The sequence below is a fragment of the Rhamphochromis sp. 'chilingali' genome, assembly GCF_963969265.1.
Source record: "Rhamphochromis sp. 'chilingali' genome assembly, chromosome: 2".
Classification (NCBI taxonomy): domain Eukaryota; kingdom Metazoa; phylum Chordata; class Actinopteri; order Cichliformes; family Cichlidae; genus Rhamphochromis; species Rhamphochromis sp. 'chilingali'.
In genome coordinates this window covers 68,723,251-68,742,274 of record NC_137930.1, presented here as the reverse complement: position 1 = coordinate 68,742,274, position 19,024 = coordinate 68,723,251, and the positions used below count along the sequence as shown (strand labels likewise).

Here is a 19,024-nt window from a genome sequence, read left to right as displayed (position 1 = left end):
AGTCGCTATTTCTTTATAAATGTGCAGAATGAAGTTTATATTCTTGTTTTTCTCTTGATTTCATTCTATTTGTTACAATGACTAAAGACTCAAGAGAGATAATAATAAAGAGCCTCTGAAGCTTTCACTCATGCCTACACCCACAGAGGAGTGTAATTTTTGGTATGTGAGAGGTCACAGAGGGAGGAGAAGCAGCATGACCGAGTGTTTGGGGGGTGAGTGTGTGTCAGATAAGTGGGAAGTCCTCTCTAGAGCATAAATACATGAGCCTGGTGGACATCGAGCACGAATCTGAGACAGCGTGAAGACATTTGGAGCAGATATTCACAATGGCCAACCACAAAGGCAAGTGAACGTCTGCTGCTGACTGCAGCTATTACTGCTAGTACAAAATTAGTTTGGATTTTAATGTGTGAGAAATGTGCTGACGGGTGAATCAGCATTTGGGTGCTACAGGACTCGTCCGAAGGCTTTCACAGCTTTTGAGCAAAACTAGGACAGGAAGGAAGGCAGCTATGCATTGAGAACAAATACGTGTAATTTTGCAGATTATGCAAAGTTAATACTTTGTCAATAATCTGATTTAAAGGGAAGAAAAATCAACAGTTGGAAAAATCATAGGCAGAGCAGCACAGCCGACGTACATCTTGACTATGATCATGGACTTGACTCTTAGCAATGTCGCAGCTTAAAAAAAGCTGAAACTCCCAAGTCTGTAAATGTGTTATTTGGCGATATGACAGAAACCTCTATAAGCCTGATATCAGTGCATGACCGATGTCCGAACTTTCTGCTGTTTGTCTTAGGTTTGATTAGTGATGTGGATCTGAGAAGTCGTGAGAACAACTCGGCACACCGCACCAGGGAGATCGATCAGAAGCGCTTGATTGTCCGTAGGGGTCAGCCCTTCTCCATCACTGTGCAGTGTAATGGCTCTTTGCCCCCCAAACACCACTTGGATCTAGTCCTGCACCTCGGTGAGTACAGGCTGACCAGGAAGGAGCTGTAAAGATAGAAAAGATTAAACTCGAGTCTTCTGGGGAACATTGCAAAGAAAGCATCTTGTTTTGGAAGATTTCTTTAGTCAGTCAGCACCTTATAAGAACTGTAACTCATTAATAAGTCAGTATCAGTTCGTACGTCCTTCCTTATGCCGTCTCAATTTCAACTACAAATTGACTTAATTACATAACAAGTTACAATATTGGTTTTAATGTATATTTATACAGTTATACACAGCTTGTTTGTACCTTTGTAAAAGAAGAAATCTTATACAAACACTGATTGTTAGTAAATATTGTGTGTACAATAGACTGTACTTTTACCTTAAATTTAAGTTTTATATGTAGCAAAACTGGGTCTACACAAGTCTATTGATCGTCAAAGGAGCTTGCAAGGAAAAGCGTCTGGACTTCTTTAAGTTGCTTGAAGACGTTTCACCTCTCATCCGAGAAGCTTCTTCAGTTCTAAGGTCAAATGGTGGAGAGTCCCAGATATAAACCTAGTGGGAGTTTCCCCCCACAGAGGGACAAAAGGACCCCCTGATGAGGTGAAACGTCTTCAAGCAACTTAAAGTCCAGACACTTTGCAAGCTCCTTTGACTATGATGAGCTGGATGACTGAGAACCTTCACAGACATAAGTCTATTGATCCCCAACACTGAACTCCTCCTGATCATTAAAACAGTTCAGATTTATAACCATCACTTGCTGTGTAAAGCTGAACACCTGTTCCATACATGCTGTTGTTTCTGACCCAGAAGGCTTTGTTTGTTTCACCAGGTAAGAGAGACGAGGTGGAGATCAAGGTTCAGAAGGTGCATGGAGCTGGGGACAAGTGGTGGTTTAACCAGCAGGGAGCACAAGATGAAATGCTGCTGACTCTGCACAGTCCAGCAGATGCTATCATTGGCCAGTACAGTCTGGCTGTGCTGCTGATGTCACCGGACGGACGCGTTTTAGAGAAGGACAAAATGAGTTTCCACCTGCTCTATAACCCCTGGTGCAAAGGTAAAGCGTGCGCTCTCTGTGTGTCTGATTGCTTCAGCAGGTCAGACTGAAGCCACTGACACACTCTGAGTTTCATTTGCTTTTTCTGCGATTACGATGAATTAAATTCCACAATAAGCAAAATGATCAGATTACAACTGAAGATTTCATATTAGCAACACTGTCGTGGTCTTTATGCGTTTACCAGATGATGTGGTGTATCTGCCTGACGAGACTCAGCTTCAGGAGTACATCATGAACGAAGAAGGAATAATCTACATGGGGACCTGGGAATACATCAAAAGCATTCACTGGAATTATGGACAGGTAACACACAAAAACATTTAAAGTGTGACTGTGCTGAATACATCTGTGTCTGTCAGCCCAGTGGGGTGTGACAAAGCGGGCGAGAAGACCATTTGTCTATATTCTTAGTTAACATTCTTGTTTTGATTTAACCATATTTCACACGTAGTCTGCAACAGGCAAACATCTACTATCCTGGGTTTGTTTATGTTTTGCACTTTTACAGATTATATAATATAACATCTTAGTTTAAATCAATTCCTACAAGTTTGTTAAGTTAACATGTTCTTCATTTCAACTGTTAATTTGTATTGTTTACAACTTACCTTCTTCTTTTACGTATTATTGGCGGTTGGCAAACAACTGCATGGTGCATTACCGCCACCACTGCTATGGAGTGTGGACAGAAATCATGCTCAAAACAAAAAAAAAAAAAAAAACACTTCATATCCTCCCAAACAACCTTACTTCTCTCAAAAACTGAAACAATGCCTGATAACACTTGTCCCCCGCCTCCCTCTGTAGTAACCCTACAACATCAAGTTTCATATCAATGCTACTGAGATTTCGGACCAACCGTCTCCTCTCTACCGTATATTTCCGACACTGCAAAACAACATGCTCCAAAGTTTCATCCGCTCCACAAGAATCACATTTCCCTGAGGCATGCTTCCCTATCAAGAACGGTGTGGAATTCAAACCCATATGCCCAAATCTCAGTCTTGACACCACCTCCTCCTCTCGCCTACTCCTTCTTGTGGATCTCCTCACTCCCACCCCCCTTTGAATTTTATATAACCACCTTCCCCTCCTGTCTTCGTCCCACTGTTTCTGCCATCTACCCCTCATTTCGAGCTTAATAATACTCTTTACTTCCTCCTGACCAAAATTCACCACCAGATCAACTATCTCATGATTAGTGGCTGCCTTTGCTAACCTGTCCGCTGCTTCATTCCCCCTTAACCCCATAGTGAGCCGGGACCCAATCAAACACTACCGATAGACCCATCATATGTATCCTGACTTACCTTACCTACCTGTCTTCCAGAAACAAAAGAAGGAAATGTAGTTTTACTTCCTGCTTTATAGCTTCTGGGTTCATCTGAGGTCACAGGAAGAGACCAAGTGCAGAAGGGGAAGAACTCTTATAATTTAATAAAGTTGGTTTTAGAGGGTTTATGAAGAAATGGATTTATTGTTGTAATATGTATTGATTACAGCAATAGAGTTTATGTTGCCAGTAAAGAGGAGCAGTAGAGGTTTGAATATAATCATGTTCATCTTACCTACTGAATGGAATAGTCCAGAGGAGAAATTGTTTGGTTAAGTGGACGATTTAAGCAGAAGAACTCAGGTGTTTCAAGAGAAAGGTCCAGGTCAGTGTAGCTGTGTGCAGTCTGACCTTAATTTCCACTGATTTAAGTTCAGTTATGTTTATTTGAACTGAGTTAATTATAGAGTTGAGTTTCTTATTTGTTTCTTTGTAAATATTGTTTGGGTCACAAAATAAATCACTTGCTACACTGGACAGCATCAGTCTCCTGCACTTCTTTGACCGCTTAAGTCGAGTCCTACCACAGGGGGCTGGTGTGAACTGTCACAGCAGTGTGGCAGAGACTCTCAGGCTTTGGCTGGATCTGAAAATCTGTCAGTTGTCTGGAGGAAACATCTGGATGCGATGTGTCAGAATGTAACCAGACCACACAAACAAAGGCTCACCCATTCACAGGTAGCTGCGAGGGCAGAGAGGATGACTAACAGGCAGACTGTGGGTGTAACAGATGCACACGTACAGTGGGGGAAATAATACGAATCTGTGGAGGGAGCTGAAGCCTTGAGTTGCTAAGGAGCAGCCAATAAACCTGAAGGAGTGTTTCTGTTAAGAGGGGTGGACCAAAATCCCCCCTGACATGTGCGGTTGTCAGAAAGGGTTTCTTCACCAAGTACTAAGTTATAATCTTCTTGAGGATCAAAAGTCATCAGCACAGAATCCAAAACTTATTTCCCCTACTGCACACACTGGGCAGCCGATGGGAAACATTTAGTATTTAGAAAAAGGTTCTTCAGGAAATCTCTTTCCTGTTTTTAGGCGCTCTTCTATGGCCTCTCTCACTGGCGTTCTCCTTCTCCTGCAGTTTGAGGACTATGTGATGGACATCTGTTTTGAAGTCCTGAATAACTCCAACGATGCTCTGCGAGACTCACAGATGGACATTGAGCAGAGATTTGACCCCGTCTACGTCAGCAGGATCATCACTGCAATGGTGAGAAGCATTTCTGGCTTCGGCTGAAAATAATGTTAACGGCTGGAAAACATTTGGTTTCATTTGTGTGAGCACATGATGAACATGATCTGCAGCTCATGAATGCCACAGCAGCGATCCTGAGTCTGATAGGTGAACTCTTGCAGGTGAACTCTAATGATGACAGAGGAGTGCTGACTGGGCGCTGGACTGAGCCGTACTCTGATGGAGTTGCACCGTACCGGTGGACCGGCAGCGCACCGATCCTCCGTCAGTGGAGCAAAGCTGGGGTCAGAGCAGTGAAATATGGCCAGTGCTGGGTGTTTGCTGCTGTTGCATGTACAGGTAACACAGACTTCCCTGCATTCAAGGATAGCTAAATCATTCCTTTAAAAGCATCCCTTCTGTAGCAGTTGTCATTTAAACTACTTCCATTGTTCCAGATCTTCAGCACAAACACATTCACAACATCAGATGTAGAAACAAATCCTTTGTCTCAGTTGGAGCGTGTGATCTTTTCACAGTGCTGCGCTGTCTGGGAATCCCAACACGCCTCATCACCAACTTCTCTTCAGCTCATGATGTCGATGGAAACCTCTCTATAGACTTCCTGTTGGATGAAAACCTGCAACCACTGGAGAGCAGAGGAGGGAGAGACAGCAGCTGGTAGGATCACAGGAACGCCTACGATCAGAAAAAATACACAAATATGGCATTATCTAACGGGAGGTGATACGTTTTCCGTCCTCACGGTTTTAGGAATTTCCACTGTTGGGTGGAGTCTTGGATGAGGAGAGATGATCTCCCCAAAGGAAATGATGGCTGGCAGGTTTTAGATCCCACCCCTCAAGAACTCAGCGATGGTACGGTCCTAACGTTTGATGTTTTAGTCCACATGTTTTTCTGGTACTTTTCTGTGTAAACTCATTTCTGTATTTCATCGTTATGAACGGCTGTGAGGATTGTCACCGCTGCCTTTCTTTAGAGCTAAAACAAAGATGTTGATAGTTTGACTTCCACTTGAAAAAAATACTTTTCAAAACCTTATTTAGTTCAGAAAAGTCCCACCGTTGTTTCCTGAGTGTCAAAACTTAGTTCCAGGTGGACTTGGGTGGTCATCAAACTGAATAATAATTGTTAAAAGTGTTTTGATGTCACTTAGTGATTCTCTACTGATGCAGGAAATGCTTTTAAATAAATGGACGTTTGTGCTTCAGGGGTTTTCTGCTGTGGTCCGTGCCCTGTGACGGCCGTCAGGGAGGGAAATCTGGGAGTGAAGTACGATGCTCCGTTTGTGTTTGCAGAGGTGAACGCTGACATCATCCACTGGATCGTTCAGAGAAATGGCCAACGGAGAAAAGTATGTGTTGTTTTTGTCAGTTTTTCTATCTTCCAACTCATAAAGCAGTAACCACACACACACACACACGTTTTTATAACAGATAATCATTTCTAATGGTCTCTCCGACTTCCACAGATCAGAGTGGACCAGACCACTGTGGGTAGGAACATCAGCACCAAAAGTGTTTATGGGGACTTCAGAGACGACGTCACTGTGCAATACAAATATCCTGAAGGTTAGTTGGAAAGCAGAACACACGCAGGAGCATATAAATAACGTTTACATGAGTTCATGGCAGTTCTTCATGAAAACTCTCTTCTCCACAGGATCCAAGAAGGAGAGAGAAGTGTACGAGAAGGCGGGGCGTCGGGTGACAGACGTCCTCAGTGACAGCTCAGAACCAGGACGACTGCAGCTGTCCATCAAGCACGCCAAGCCTGTGTTTGGGACAGACTTTGATGTGATTATTGAGGTATGGACTATTCACACTGCAGCTAAATGAGTGGATGAACTAAACCTGAATTCATGACACAGTCTTTCTGTCAGTAGGTGAAGAATGAAGGAGACCAGGATGCTCACGTCCAGCTGACCATGCTGGCTACGGCTGTTACTTACAGCTCTCTCTATCGGGGGAACTGCCAGAAGCAGACCACCACTGTGATGGTGCCTGCTCACAAAGGTCAGCAGCCTAGATGAGCTCTGACATGTTACAAAGTAACATCTCAGCTGCTCTTGTAATTCTGTAAGAGCTGGATGCTGTTTGATGCTGTGTGTTTGTGTGTTACCAGCTCAGCAGGAAGTGCTGCGTCTGCGCTACGATGACTATGCCCAGTGTGTCTCAGACGATCATCTGATCAGGGTGAAAGCATTCGTAGAGGCTCCAGGCGAGAACGAGCCCCTCCTGACTGTGACTGACATCCCACTCAGCAGACCTGACGTCTTCATACAGGTGGGAACACCTGTAGAGGTCACCTGGGTTATTATAGTTTTATATTTTCTAACACGTTTTAACTTTTTGTTTGTAAGTCAGAGCTGGTTTGTTTGTCCCAGTTCAGGTTTTTTTGTTTGAAAATCTTTCACTTTAGTTTTTACTAGTTTCAGTGTTGGTTTGAGTCTTTTCAGTTATTATTGTGTGGAGGGGACACGTCAGAGGAAGACTTTGGAAAATCAGTATTCCAGTAAAAACTCTTTGTGAATGCAGTTGATTCGCAGCCTTGTAGACATTCAGTTTCAGACGTTCTAGAACACAGAGCGGTCTCCTCTTTCTCCAGGTTCCTGGGAAGGCTTTTGTTCGTGAACAAGTAAAAGCTTCCATCTCCTTCACCAATCCCTTACCAGTTCCACTGAAAGGAGGTGTGTTCACTGTGGAGGGCGCAGGCCTACTCTCTTCCACTAAGATCCATGTTAGGTAAGTAATGGGTCTGCTGTTTAGAACAAAAGTTTAGCCCACAAAGCAAAGCTTGTCGCGTGTATGAAGAATGAGGCAATGGGTCCAACATTGGGAAAATGTGGGATAAATGAGTGCGTGGGTGGGCGTTGTTACATAGAGACTATAAGTATATACTTATAGCAGCCCTCTCAATCACTTAAAAGTATCAGTGTTTTACAATCTGCCTAGCGCAGTAGGGACTCGCTGTGGTCATTTGGATCCCTCAGTGTAATAATACGGTTTTTCTGGGCCAGGACAGAGTTGGTCCAAAGGCCAGTCCTTGAACAGGGATTTTTCCATGTGTGAACCAGTGGCTTGATTGTAATAAACTGCCCTTGTAGGTTATTCCTGATGACTTTAATGTGGCACTGAGGCACAAATACAGCAGTCAGTAAAAAACAAAATAAAGAAGAACACATGCATCTTCTCTTCCAGTGGGGACATTTCTCCAGGACAGACGGTGTCCATTGTGGTGTCCTTCTCACCCATGAGGACTGGGGTGAGGAAGCTGCTGGTGGACTTTGACTCTGACCGACTGAAAGATGTCAAGGGAGTCACCACAGTGGTCGTCCGCAAGAAGTACAGAAATATCTTTGCTGAAATTACCGAATTTTATTAAGCAACCTTTAAATAATCTGAGACGTGTCCCGTCGAGCAATCCGCATGTATGTGGAATAAAACATGTTCCACATACATCAGCCTGTGAAAGTCCACAAATACATGATGATAAAGCATTAGTTTGAAGCCACTATGTGCCAGGTATGAACATTTCTGACTTTGCATTATCATATTTTGCATTTTGTTTCGGCTTCACTGCGTTAGCGTCTCATTTCTTGCCTTTGACTTTTGCGGTTTGGTTTTTCTGCTGAATTTTGGCGCCTGGCCGACAGTTTAAAGGTTTCTAATAAAGGAAATTCTGTTGTTGTTTGTATTTTTTTTGTTTCTTTTTCACTGTTTGTAATCACAAAGTTCAAATGAATGCACTTTTATAATATTTGTGTTTCAGCCAATATATAAAAACATATACAGAAGTTTTTTCTACCAGTTACTTTATGTCTGTGAAGGTTCTCAGTCATCCAGGTCATCGTAGTCAAAGGAGCTTGCAAAGAAAAGCGTCTGGACTTCTTTGAGTTACTTGAAGACGTTTCACCTCTCATCCGAGAAGCTTCTTCAGTTCTAAGGTCAAATGGTGGAGAGTCCCAGATATAAACCTAGTGGGAGTTTCCCCCCACAGAGGGACAAAAGGACCCCCTGATGATCCTCTAATCGCCTGAGCCAAGGTGGGAAACTGGGTGTGGGTCACAATCAGCCAGAGTTTCGGGTGAGCTCATTGTGAAACCTGGCCCCACCTTATCATGCGAATTCCTGAGGTCAGATGGCCCAGGATGTGAGTGGGCGTTAAGGCGTCTGGGGAGGGAACTCAAAACTGGATTATAGATGGCAGAGAGTTGGTGTCGTAAACCCCGCCTCTGTTCAAAGATGGTCGCTCACAGTGGACATAGATGCTTCTTTCACTCCTCTTTCAAACCATCTGTCCTCTCTGTCCAAAATGTGAACATTGGCATCCTCGAAAGAGTGACCTTTGACCTTTAGATGCAGATGGACTGCTGAGTCTTGTCCTGTGGAGGTGGCTCTTCTGTGTTGTGCCATGCGCTTGTGAAGTGGCTGTTTGGTCTCTCCAATGTAGAGGTCTGAGCATTTCGGGAAGCTTTTATTTTGGTATTTCCGTTGATCCGTACAATAAATTTGCATATTAGCCTAAACATTTAGATTTAACATTTAACATTTAGCATTTAGATTTAACATTTAGATTTAACTTTTAACATTTATATTTAACATTTAACTTTTAGATTTAATATTTAACATTTGATGAAAAGTTACAAATATTTTACTAAATGTTGGAAAAAATTACTCGAAAAAATATGTTTTTGTAAGGTTTTGAGCTAAATGTGGAAAAATGTTGCCATTAATTTCAGCATATTTCACTTTACAAACGGCGCCCCATAGACTGCGGGGCTTTGGAAACAAATTAAAACGTACAGCTCTGCTATCACTTCCAACATAAATGAAGACAGAAAACTAAACAGCAGTGATGTTTGTAGGGTTACTGAAGTTTGGCTAGCTGGTATATAATGATGTGCTACGTGACCGCTAGCGACACAGCTATGTTAGCATAATATAAACAAGCTAACTTTTTTTCCACTGGATAAAAGTTAACGTGAGTGTTCTCGGTGGTCAGGAACAAATGTAATCGCATGGCAGGATGCTGTAAAAGGACCAAACTTCAGCCAGGAGAACAACTGAGATAATCCATCCACAATACGAGGTTAGTCATTCATATACTGCTGCATGGGCTGGGCTGTAGTTACATCCTAAGGTTTTAAAAACTGAGCTTAAATAAATGATTAGCGGTAATAAAAGCCGAGGGAGGTCAACAGTGATCACTGACTGTTTTAGGAGCTTTTTGAGATCAAATGGAAGAAAATACATAACATTAAACATGTTAACAACACAAAAGCCATATTAAACGCAGACTACTTTAGACCCGGAAGTAGGATTCGTCACGTCATCACTTAACGACCGGATAGTGGCATTGTAAAGCGCTTTGGGTGCCTTGCCTATATAGCGCCTTGAAAAGCGCTATATAAATCCAATCCATTATTCTCAGGTAGGATGGCCTGCTTTGGAAAGTCTGAGGAACTCTCATCTATACAGTTTTATATATAAGGTGATACTTGGGTTGCTGCCTTCTTATATATGTTCCCTGCTTGCAATGAAACATGCTGGTCGGTATTCTCTTCGTCCGCATGGTTACTTGTTGCTTTCTGTTCCATTTGCCCGAACTGAATTTGGTAAAAGAGCTTTTGTTCGTTTAGCACCCTCGGCTTGGAACAAACTGCAGAAAGAATGGAAAATGACTGAATTCATTTCATTAATTGTTTTTAAATCTAAATTACGAATCCTTGAGGACAAGCCCATAACATGCAACTGTTTCAGTTATATCAATTTGTTATTTTAACTGATTTTTAAATTTTTTATTAGAATTTTATTGAATTTTAATTAATTAATTCATTATTTTTTTCATTTATGTTTGCATGTGTGTTGTTGCTGCCTGTGTTTAATTGAGTAATTTCTGTAACTGTGAGACACTTGCTGCTGCTTTTGGCCAGGTCTCCCTTGAAAAAGAGGTTTTTAATCTCAGTGGGATCTTCCTGGTTAAATAAAGGTTAATAAAATAAATAAATAAATAAATAAACTTGAAATGGGAGAGAATACGATTATAATAATATGGGAAAGAAAACTGAAACCGTATAGGTAATAGATAGAGGGTGACTGTGTAACCTGTGTCACGTGGAGTCATTCCGTGAGACGCTTATTAACCAGAATCACCAGCAGAGGGAAGGCGAGGAAACCGGAACCGATGTTCCGCTAAACAGAAAAACGTTTCCGTGCTCAGTCTTTACATGATTTGAGCAAAAAAATTAAAAATAAAATAAAACTGCATGTAGAGCTATATTAACCAGATTTTGTTGACGAGCTGTTATAAGTCAGGATGGCCGAGCGGTCTAAGGCGCTGCGTTCAGGTCGCAGTCTCCCCTGGAGGCGTGGGTTCGAATCCCACTTCTGACATCACCTTTTTGTTTGATTGTTACTTCTAAAAATGTTTTACATGTTTAAAACTGTTTCCACACGCTCAAAATCAATGTTCACTACACCACAAACACTATAATACATAATATTCAAATAGATGGCATGTCTCCCAGGGAGAGGATAAGAATTTCAATAATTAATTAATAAAATTTAGTTAACATAAATTTATGGAGATTTTGTTTCTCATTATATCATCAGTGAGAAAAATATTTCTGGCTTTAATGTTTTTTTCTTTGCTTCTTGTTTTGGTCTATTTATGCAGTAATTCTTTAATAGTTGCAAAGAATTAAAATTATTTCTTTTTAATATCTCCATATTTTTCAGTGTATTCCGACTGTTTAATCTTTCAAGCTACGGTCTTTATGAACAGCACAGCAAATAATAAAGAAAGCGACAGAAGAAAAAGCAAACAAAGTATGCTGCAATTTTCAAAAGTCACAAAAATCCTCCTTAACTGACAGATTGGGTTAGTGGATTTTTTGAGTTAAACATTGAAACATTCACAGCATCCATCCATATGTGTTATTGATTAAACTAAGGAATGTAGCGTTGTGTCATCCCTTCTTATCAGTCCACAGGGGAAGAACAAACATGTGCGAGCTCCACGCCTAGAGGGCACCACCAGCTTGTGTTGTTTTTTCCTCCCTCCTCCTGGAGTTCAAACACATTAGTGACTGAAGCGCCGCAGGTGAGCAGCCTGCAGGAGCATATGGGAGGTGCCAGGGGAGCAAAAGAGAGCAACCCAAAGCAGATGGGGAGAAGATGACGACGCACTCAATATGTGTGTGGGTGTGTCAGAGGGAAAAGGAGAAGGCAATGTGTAGAGAGACTCACACCGCCTCCACCATTACACACCTGTCAGAGCAGGTGGAGACACTGACAGCTGATACCTGAACCTGGAGGTCTGGCTGGAGGGCTCCTCTTTAACTCAGTGGAGGGTTTTTGTTTCTTTTTTATTTATTTTTTTATTTTTGAAGGCGTCGGGTTTTGAATGATTCTGTTTTGTCATATTTTTTATTTTTCTTGACTATTTGAAGATTGAGATTTGCTGGTGCCTCCAGTCAACGTAGGGATTCGATTTTTCATCAAAACCTTTTATTGAGAACACTTAAGGACTCTATTATTGTGGCACCTGCGTCTGCGAGAGCTCAGTCATGGCAGACTTCCCGTCCAAAGTTACCACAGAGACCAGCGTCCCTAACTCCCAGAACTCCCACGGTGGGAACAGCATCCGAGGGCTGCCTGGAAGCATATCCTCCAGGGTGGACTTTTCATTTATCCGAAGCATCCCAGCTATGCTGATGATCGCTGAAATTGTATGTAACCAACTAAATGATTACTCTTCTGTCTGTCCTGCACTCTGCTCTGTTTAGTGGGAGGGATGCCTACTCTACTTATTTTATGTTCTGAAACCTCTTGCACTATAAACCAGCAGGGCCTCGGTCCATCTTAGCCATTGTGACTTTTGACGGACAGAAACATAAAAATATTTAGTGTTCGAACACAATTTTCACACTGAAGATACAAAAGTAAGTTCCTAAAACAGCCTGTAACTGTAGTTTTTAATAAACAACAACAGCTAATTTAACATTTTGAGGGGGTTGTTTTCAATTCAACTTTATTTATACAGTGCCAAATCACAACAACAGTCGCCTCAAGGTGCTTCATACTGTAAGGTCGACCTACAATAATACATACAGAGAAAAACCCAACAATCATATGACCCCCTATGAGCAGCACTTTGGCGACAGTGGGAAGGAAAAACTCCCTTTTAACAGGAAGAAACCTCCGACAGAACCAGGCTCAGGGAGGGGCGGGGCCATCTGCTGCGATTGGTTGAGGTGAGAGAAGGATTTAATGATAAATGATGGTGTGATTTGTTTATGAATGGCCAATTTAAAATGCTTTGGGGTTGTTCAGCATGGAAAAGCTAATCAAGGTGACTCAACCTCTAGAGATGGACACGCCCCTTATTGCTGAAAAGACTTTAAGTGAATTTTAAAACTGCCTTCGATGCTTTATTTTTAAAAGCACTGAAGATTGTTTTTACTTTGAATGTTTGGAGGTTTTTTGAAGAGTGTTGCATTATGAACATGTTGTACGTTACCTCTGGTGGGAGGTGCTGGAAAGGTCCTTTAAATATGATGCTTATTTTCACCTCCCCTTTTATTGTTGTCAAACTCTTTGCTTTACACAAATTATATTTTTAAAATAATCATTAATTATCTTATACTGAAGCTCGGTGAAGCTCCCGTGTGCCTGAGTGGACTATTTCAAGCATATAAGCCTTTAATGACACAATACAAGAGTAGAAAAAGAAACTTGTCAGCGTCGGTTTATGTTCAGCACAGAGCAGCAACCAAACTAACTAGAACTCAAACATCTGTGAGGGAGACTTTTGCTTTCAGAGGTGGTGGAGATCAAAGCAGAATGTTAGACCTCAAACACAACTCCTTACAAGCTTGAGTGCTCCCCTTACAGTATCTGCTTTATAATTTGATAGTATGACGGTGCTGTTGGTTTATGACAGAACTGCGTTTGCTGAGTTGCCAAAAAAAGTCATAAAAACTTAATAAACAAACACAAGAAGCCCTGAGCTGCAGCTGTTTACCCCACATCGCCTGATGTACAGTGAGGCAATATGCGCGTCTTATCAACCTTTGGACAGCCTGACCCATTTAAACACCGAAGACCATAAATTCCACTGCAGCAAGAAGTGTAATGATCCTTATGGTGGGCTGAACGCAGCTCAATGCAGCTGCAAAAGACTGAACTCCTGTTCACGTGTTTCTCACCTGGGAAGAAACATTGTTAGCATGGATTAACACCCGTGCCTGTCATTGGCAATTTAAACGTTAAAAAGACTAAATGAAGTGATTTGTCTGAGTTAATGATTAAAGCAAAACGTTATTACTTTTCCGTGCTGAGTTTTGCCCGACCTACTACTACAACACCATGAAATGTCAGCAAAAACTGCACCTAATAAAGCCCAGACAGGTGACACGTTTCACAGTCTGAACATTAACAGGGACGCCGCCGTGCACTGTTGTTCCTGCAGTTTTAGTGCAATGCTGGGGAGATCAGTGGAGTGTGACAGGAGGAGCCAAAGACCTCCGCCACCTCTCAGACGTTAGTCAGCCATGTTTCCTTTGCCTAAAGCCAGTACATACCTGAGGGGGGGGGGGAGATTGGACCGAGGCTGAGAGCTGCTGTCGTATCACTGTTCACCTGGTACTTCACACAATGAGGTTTATCTGGAGAAAAAACGATTTACATAAGCAGACACCATCATTGATTTCATTTTCCAGGCTCTGTGCCACTTTCTGATAGTGAAGCTTTCCGACTGTGCACCGCACAGTAAAGCAGCATGCAGTCATTTTTATTGTTTATAGATAACCAGGAAGGTTTATGGAGCATAAACGGAAACTTGTTGACACACATTCAAATTCTGTGTCATCTGATTAATGGTGCAGACACACACGTCTTTATCTATGACACCAGCAGTCATAGATAAACGGAAAGAGCTCATCACAGGTTTAAGTCACATGACTGATATATAACATAAAGATATTATATTATAATATAAAGTTATCCTGGATTACCTACACTGTATTCCTTCACTGCTGCAAACTTTTGCTGTACCTTGCGTACTCTGTGTATCAGTCCACATCCTGTCTTCCTTCTCTCATCAACCGGTCGCAGCAGATGGCCCCGCCCCTCCCTGAGCCTGGTTCTGCTGGAGGTTTCTTCCTGTTAAAAGGGAGTTTTTCCTTCCCACTGTCGCCAAAGTGCTGCTCATAGGGGGTCATATGATTGTTGGGTTTTTCCTCTGTATGTATTATTGTAGGTCGACCTTACAATATAAAGCGCCTTGAGGCGACTGCTGTTGTGATTCGGCGCTGTATAAATAAAGTTGAATTGAAAACAACCCCCTCAAAATGTTAAATTAGCTGTTGTTTGACGAGCATTTATTAAAACTGAAACACAGCCTTTCTTCCCAGACGCTGTTTCCACAATGAAAAAACAGAAGTAGTAATGTGAGAGTAAAGTTTGCTGCGGCTGAAACATTGTGACATCATTGTTTGATATCCATAATGTTTAGCACCACCTTGTTGATTTTCCATCTCCACATCAACAACATCAACATAAAAAAACAACAAGTTAGTCTCAGCAATATTTTTGCACACATTTTTAAAAACAAACCTTTTTTCATATCTCCATGACTGCATCTTTTCACCTGTCCTTACTCTGAAATTAGCAGAACACGATTAGTCTCCTGTTTCAGGTCTCCAGGTCCTGATGCAGTATTAATATACAACATGCCCTGCACACTCCATTATAAAATGCATTTGCATAATGCATAAACTCCTGCTGCTGTGCTAGAGCACACAGTTTAACTTGAGCAATGTTTGAACTTTGGCCATTAAACGATATATTTAGAACACTTTGTGGTGCAGAGTTGTCCTCTCCACTTCATCCAGCTCGACACTGTTTTGCTTTTTTGTTTTAAATCAAAGGTGAATGCCCTCTGTTTCATTCAAGTTCCTCGCTCATTTTGGTAAACACAGTTTACACAGCAGTGTCACAGCAAACTCCCTGGTCGAACATGTGCATCACAGCTGGACTTTACTGTTTTACTCAGGAAGTTCAAATGATTTCCTCTTCCTTCGGTTCAGAAGAGAAAAGCTCGTTATGATGCAGCCGCTTTGCAAAGGTCTACTTAGGAGAGCGTGCTGTGTATGCATGTGTGTAAAAAGTGAAACCTGACCTGTGCATACATAATGGACTGTCATGTCCTTTCTCATGAGACTGAAGCAGGAAGACATGCGTGCAGGGAAAGAGGGACGCCTCGTGTGTTTTGTACAGTACCTGCAAGAGTCGGTCAGACTGACTTTTAAGATCCCCATGAAAACAGTCTGCCCACCTCAGTGTCACAGACAGTCTGTGGTGCTTATCTGGGCATCAGTGACCTCGTCAAGTGCAGTAAACTCAGGTTACGAGATTATTCTAAAATCTGAGATCTGCTGACGAATATCTGCTGAGCATCGTAAAGCATTTAACAGCTGGTGTTTTCCTCAGAAGTTGATGGTTGAAGAAAGATTATAACAGCCATGTGTACTGTAAATGTTGGTATATATGAATTCTAAGATTTTACTCAAAAATGAACCCATACATAATGGATACAGTTGCTGGAGGTGATTACGTTGTTCTTGCATGCTCCGTCTAACACAATAACTACTGCTTACCTGTGACTCAGCAGATAGAGGCGGTTATCTACCAATCAGAAGGTCGGTAGTTGCCCCATGTGAATGTTAGCCAAGGTATAGAAATGTCTGTTTAACTGGATGGATTCATCGTAAAAAGCACTTTGAGTGCTCAGAGTAGAACAGCACTCCATGAGCACCAGTCACCATTTGTTTGTTTGTTAATAATGTAATAACTGTTTACATAATTTTATTTTTCGTGCCCCCAAACTGATGCACCTGTTGTTTCCTCCCTCTCACCTATTTAGGTTTTTGGGCTGCTCCACTGGGCGCTGATAGCAGGCACCTCTATAGTGGGAGGAGCGTATGGCTGGGTATTGTTTGTCGCCATCACTCTGTGGATCCTCACCACCATCCTCTTCTTCGTCATCCTGTTTGGTGTCACACAAACACTGCCTGCTGTCCCATGGCCCCTAACGGTATGTGAGAGACGGAGGGCAAAGACGAATAAAGTCAAAGAACGTACACAGAGATGTTCCTTGGCAACATTTTATAAACCACCTGTGACTTCGGGCATCATTTCAGTGCATTTAACTACTTAAAAGTTGTTACATTAGAAAAACCAGGAAACAAAGAATTAATTGTACCGCAGTTACAGTATAATGTGTGTCTCCAGCACAACACACCCTGCACACCTCAAAGTGCAGCATACTTATGATCGTGGCTCAAGAGTTGGGAGTTTGCCTTGTAACCGGAAGGTTGCCGGTTCGAGCCCTGGCTCGGACAGTCTCGTCGTTGTGTCCTTGGGCAAGACACTTCACCTACTGCCTACTGGTGTTGGCCAGAGGGGCCGATGGTGCTATATGGCAGCCTTGCTTCTGCCCCAGGGCAGCTGTGGCTACACCTGTAGCTGCCTCCACCAGTGTGTGGATGACTGGGTGTGTAAAGTGCTTTGGGGTCCTTAGGGACTAGTAAAAGCGCTATACAAATACAGGCCGTTTACCATTTATGTAAAATAGGAAAATTGTTTGATTTATGATTAGTAAATAACTTAAAATTACATTATTTGAATTAATTACAGTGTAATGATTCCTTTGTTTCCTGTAAAACCGCGACTCATTACATCCTCAGTCTACTGTTAATAACTTGAAATATTTGTATGTGACTATAATGACATCATAATTTTAAATAAAATATGTTGAAGTTCAGTCTACAGGGGAATTACACCCTTAGTCACGGGTTGTATTAGAAACAGTTACCGGTTCCTTGATTTTGCAGTTTGGATGTTTGGTCATCAGTTCTGAGAGACGGTGCATGAACGTCAGCGATACTAATGTGTACTCTCACAGAGCAACAAAAAGGCTGATGAAGTGGTGACGATGACAAGGCTGCAGAAACAGCTCAAAGACAGAAAGAGAAAAAGACGAGGATGCGAAGCCACAGAGGGGCACAGTGTGGCAGGAAGACGGCGAGTCGTTGTGCATTGATGTAATGTGCGTTTTCTCCATTTGTTTCAGGTGATGGTGTATTTTAGCGCAGCCACAGTCCTCTATCTCACTGCTTTCATCACCAACGCAGCTTATGTGGCTCCCTTCCAATGGTTCTATGGACATTTGGCAGCTGCTGCAGTAAGTCACCACTCACACTATCTCACAAACTAGCCCAATGTCCAGGGAACACAGAACAGCCTTTTATAACGCACTCGGTGTATTTGATTAGGTGTGCTGCTCGCTAGTGCTGTTAGTGCTGGGAACGACCTTTTGTCTTCAGAAGAGCTTAATTTCTTCATGGCACAGATTCCACATGATGCTAGAAATACTGATCCGAGTTTTTCGTCCACGCTATCACAGCATCACAGTTTCTACAGATTCGTCGGCTACACATCCGTGATGAAGGTTTTCCACATCACCAAATCGGAAGGCTTCTCTATTTAATGGAGATGTTGTGACTGTGGAGGCCATTCGAGTACAGTGAACTCACTCTCGTTTCAAGAGGACAGTTTGAGGAACAGATCAGTAATGTCTGAAATAATTAAACCAGCCTGTCTGACACCAACAATCAAAGGCTGTCTTGGCGAGGCCTACACGCCTAAACACACTGAGTTCTTGCCAAGTGATCGACTGTTTAGATATTTGCAATAATGAGCAGCTGAATAGGTGTGCCTTATAAAGTGGCAGGTGACTATGACTTACATTGGCAGAAACATCTCCTGTATCAGTGTGTTTTACAGTTCCTCCTGCAGGTCAAAGTCTGTCCTGGTTTACAGCTTTAGCAGAAGCATTGATCACATGATTTCTCACACACACACACACACTCACTCACACACACACACACACACACACACACACACACACACACTCTTATCAGAAACTGCCTCTGAGCCACTCCTGTCTAGATTATAGAGGTAAGGTCCCACTAGTACATTGTTTAACCTGCTAAATCACACAGCTGGGCTTGGTATAGATATGAATTCAGAAATATAAACATCACTGTGATTTATGATGGCTGATAAGAATTTCAGACTTTTGCTCAGCTTCCTGGAGTCCCTTCGGCGGTGTAACCGCGTCTCTTCTCATTTTCTTTCGCTGCAGTTCTTTGGTGCTGTGGTGACCTTTGTGTACGCAGCCAGTGCTTTCTTCTCCTACTTGGACTGGAAGGGGGACGGAGGAAACGCCGCCACCAACACAGTGCCGACTTAGGGCTGTGCGGCCAGCGGTGCTGCTCCCAGGAACAAAGCTCACAAAACTCAGATCCTGACTGAGGCAAACCCTGATAATAACCACGAGATGAAATCTGTTCCAGGTGGTTTATTGTTTTAGCCATCCCAGTAATACAGTAAATATACTGTATTTACTGTATTA

The 19,024-nt window shown here is 42.3% G+C and overlaps 2 protein-coding genes across 2 annotated transcripts; both read left to right on the top strand.

The window, feature by feature from the left end:
• The first annotated feature begins 214 nt into the window (after positions 1 to 214).
• On the top strand, positions 215 to 8,239 carry tgm2l (transglutaminase 2, like). The gene is made up of 15 exons (XM_080875524.1): positions 215 to 345; positions 807 to 977; positions 1,782 to 2,009; positions 2,197 to 2,315; positions 4,430 to 4,558; positions 4,705 to 4,882; positions 5,062 to 5,203; positions 5,297 to 5,400; positions 5,755 to 5,897; positions 6,015 to 6,114; positions 6,206 to 6,351; positions 6,429 to 6,558; positions 6,668 to 6,828; positions 7,151 to 7,287; positions 7,744 to 8,239. Exons 1-15 carry the CDS (start codon positions 330 to 332, stop codon positions 7,925 to 7,927), a joined length of 2,088 nt encoding a protein of 695 aa, XP_080731650.1. The 5' UTR covers positions 215 to 329; the 3' UTR covers positions 7,928 to 8,239.
• A 3,513-nt stretch (positions 8,240 to 11,752) lies between these two features.
• On the top strand, positions 11,753 to 18,892 carry pllp (plasmolipin). Its single transcript, XM_080874619.1, has 4 exons — positions 11,753 to 12,275; positions 16,472 to 16,642; positions 17,681 to 17,791; positions 18,755 to 18,892. Exons 1-4 carry the CDS (start codon positions 12,114 to 12,116, stop codon positions 18,860 to 18,862), a joined length of 552 nt encoding a protein of 183 aa, XP_080730745.1. The 5' UTR covers positions 11,753 to 12,113; the 3' UTR covers positions 18,863 to 18,892.
• The last annotated feature ends 132 nt before the right edge of the window (positions 18,893 to 19,024 follow it).

Coding starts and splice junctions, on each gene's coding strand:
- tgm2l (XM_080875524.1), top strand. Junction 978..1,781: donor GGATCTAGTCCTGCACCTCG/GTGAGTACAGGC, acceptor TTGTTTCACCAG/GTAAGAGAGACGAGGTGGAG. Junction 6,829..7,150: donor GACCTGACGTCTTCATACAG/GTGGGAACACCT, acceptor CTCTTTCTCCAG/GTTCCTGGGAAGGCTTTTGT.
- pllp (XM_080874619.1), top strand. CDS start 12,114: ATGGCAGACTTCCCGTCCAAAGTTACCACAGAGACCAGCGTCCCTAAC. Junction 16,643..17,680: donor CTGTCCCATGGCCCCTAACG/GTATGTGAGAGA, acceptor CATTTGTTTCAG/GTGATGGTGTATTTTAGCGC. Junction 17,792..18,754: donor GACATTTGGCAGCTGCTGCA/GTAAGTCACCAC, acceptor CTTTCGCTGCAG/TTCTTTGGTGCTGTGGTGAC.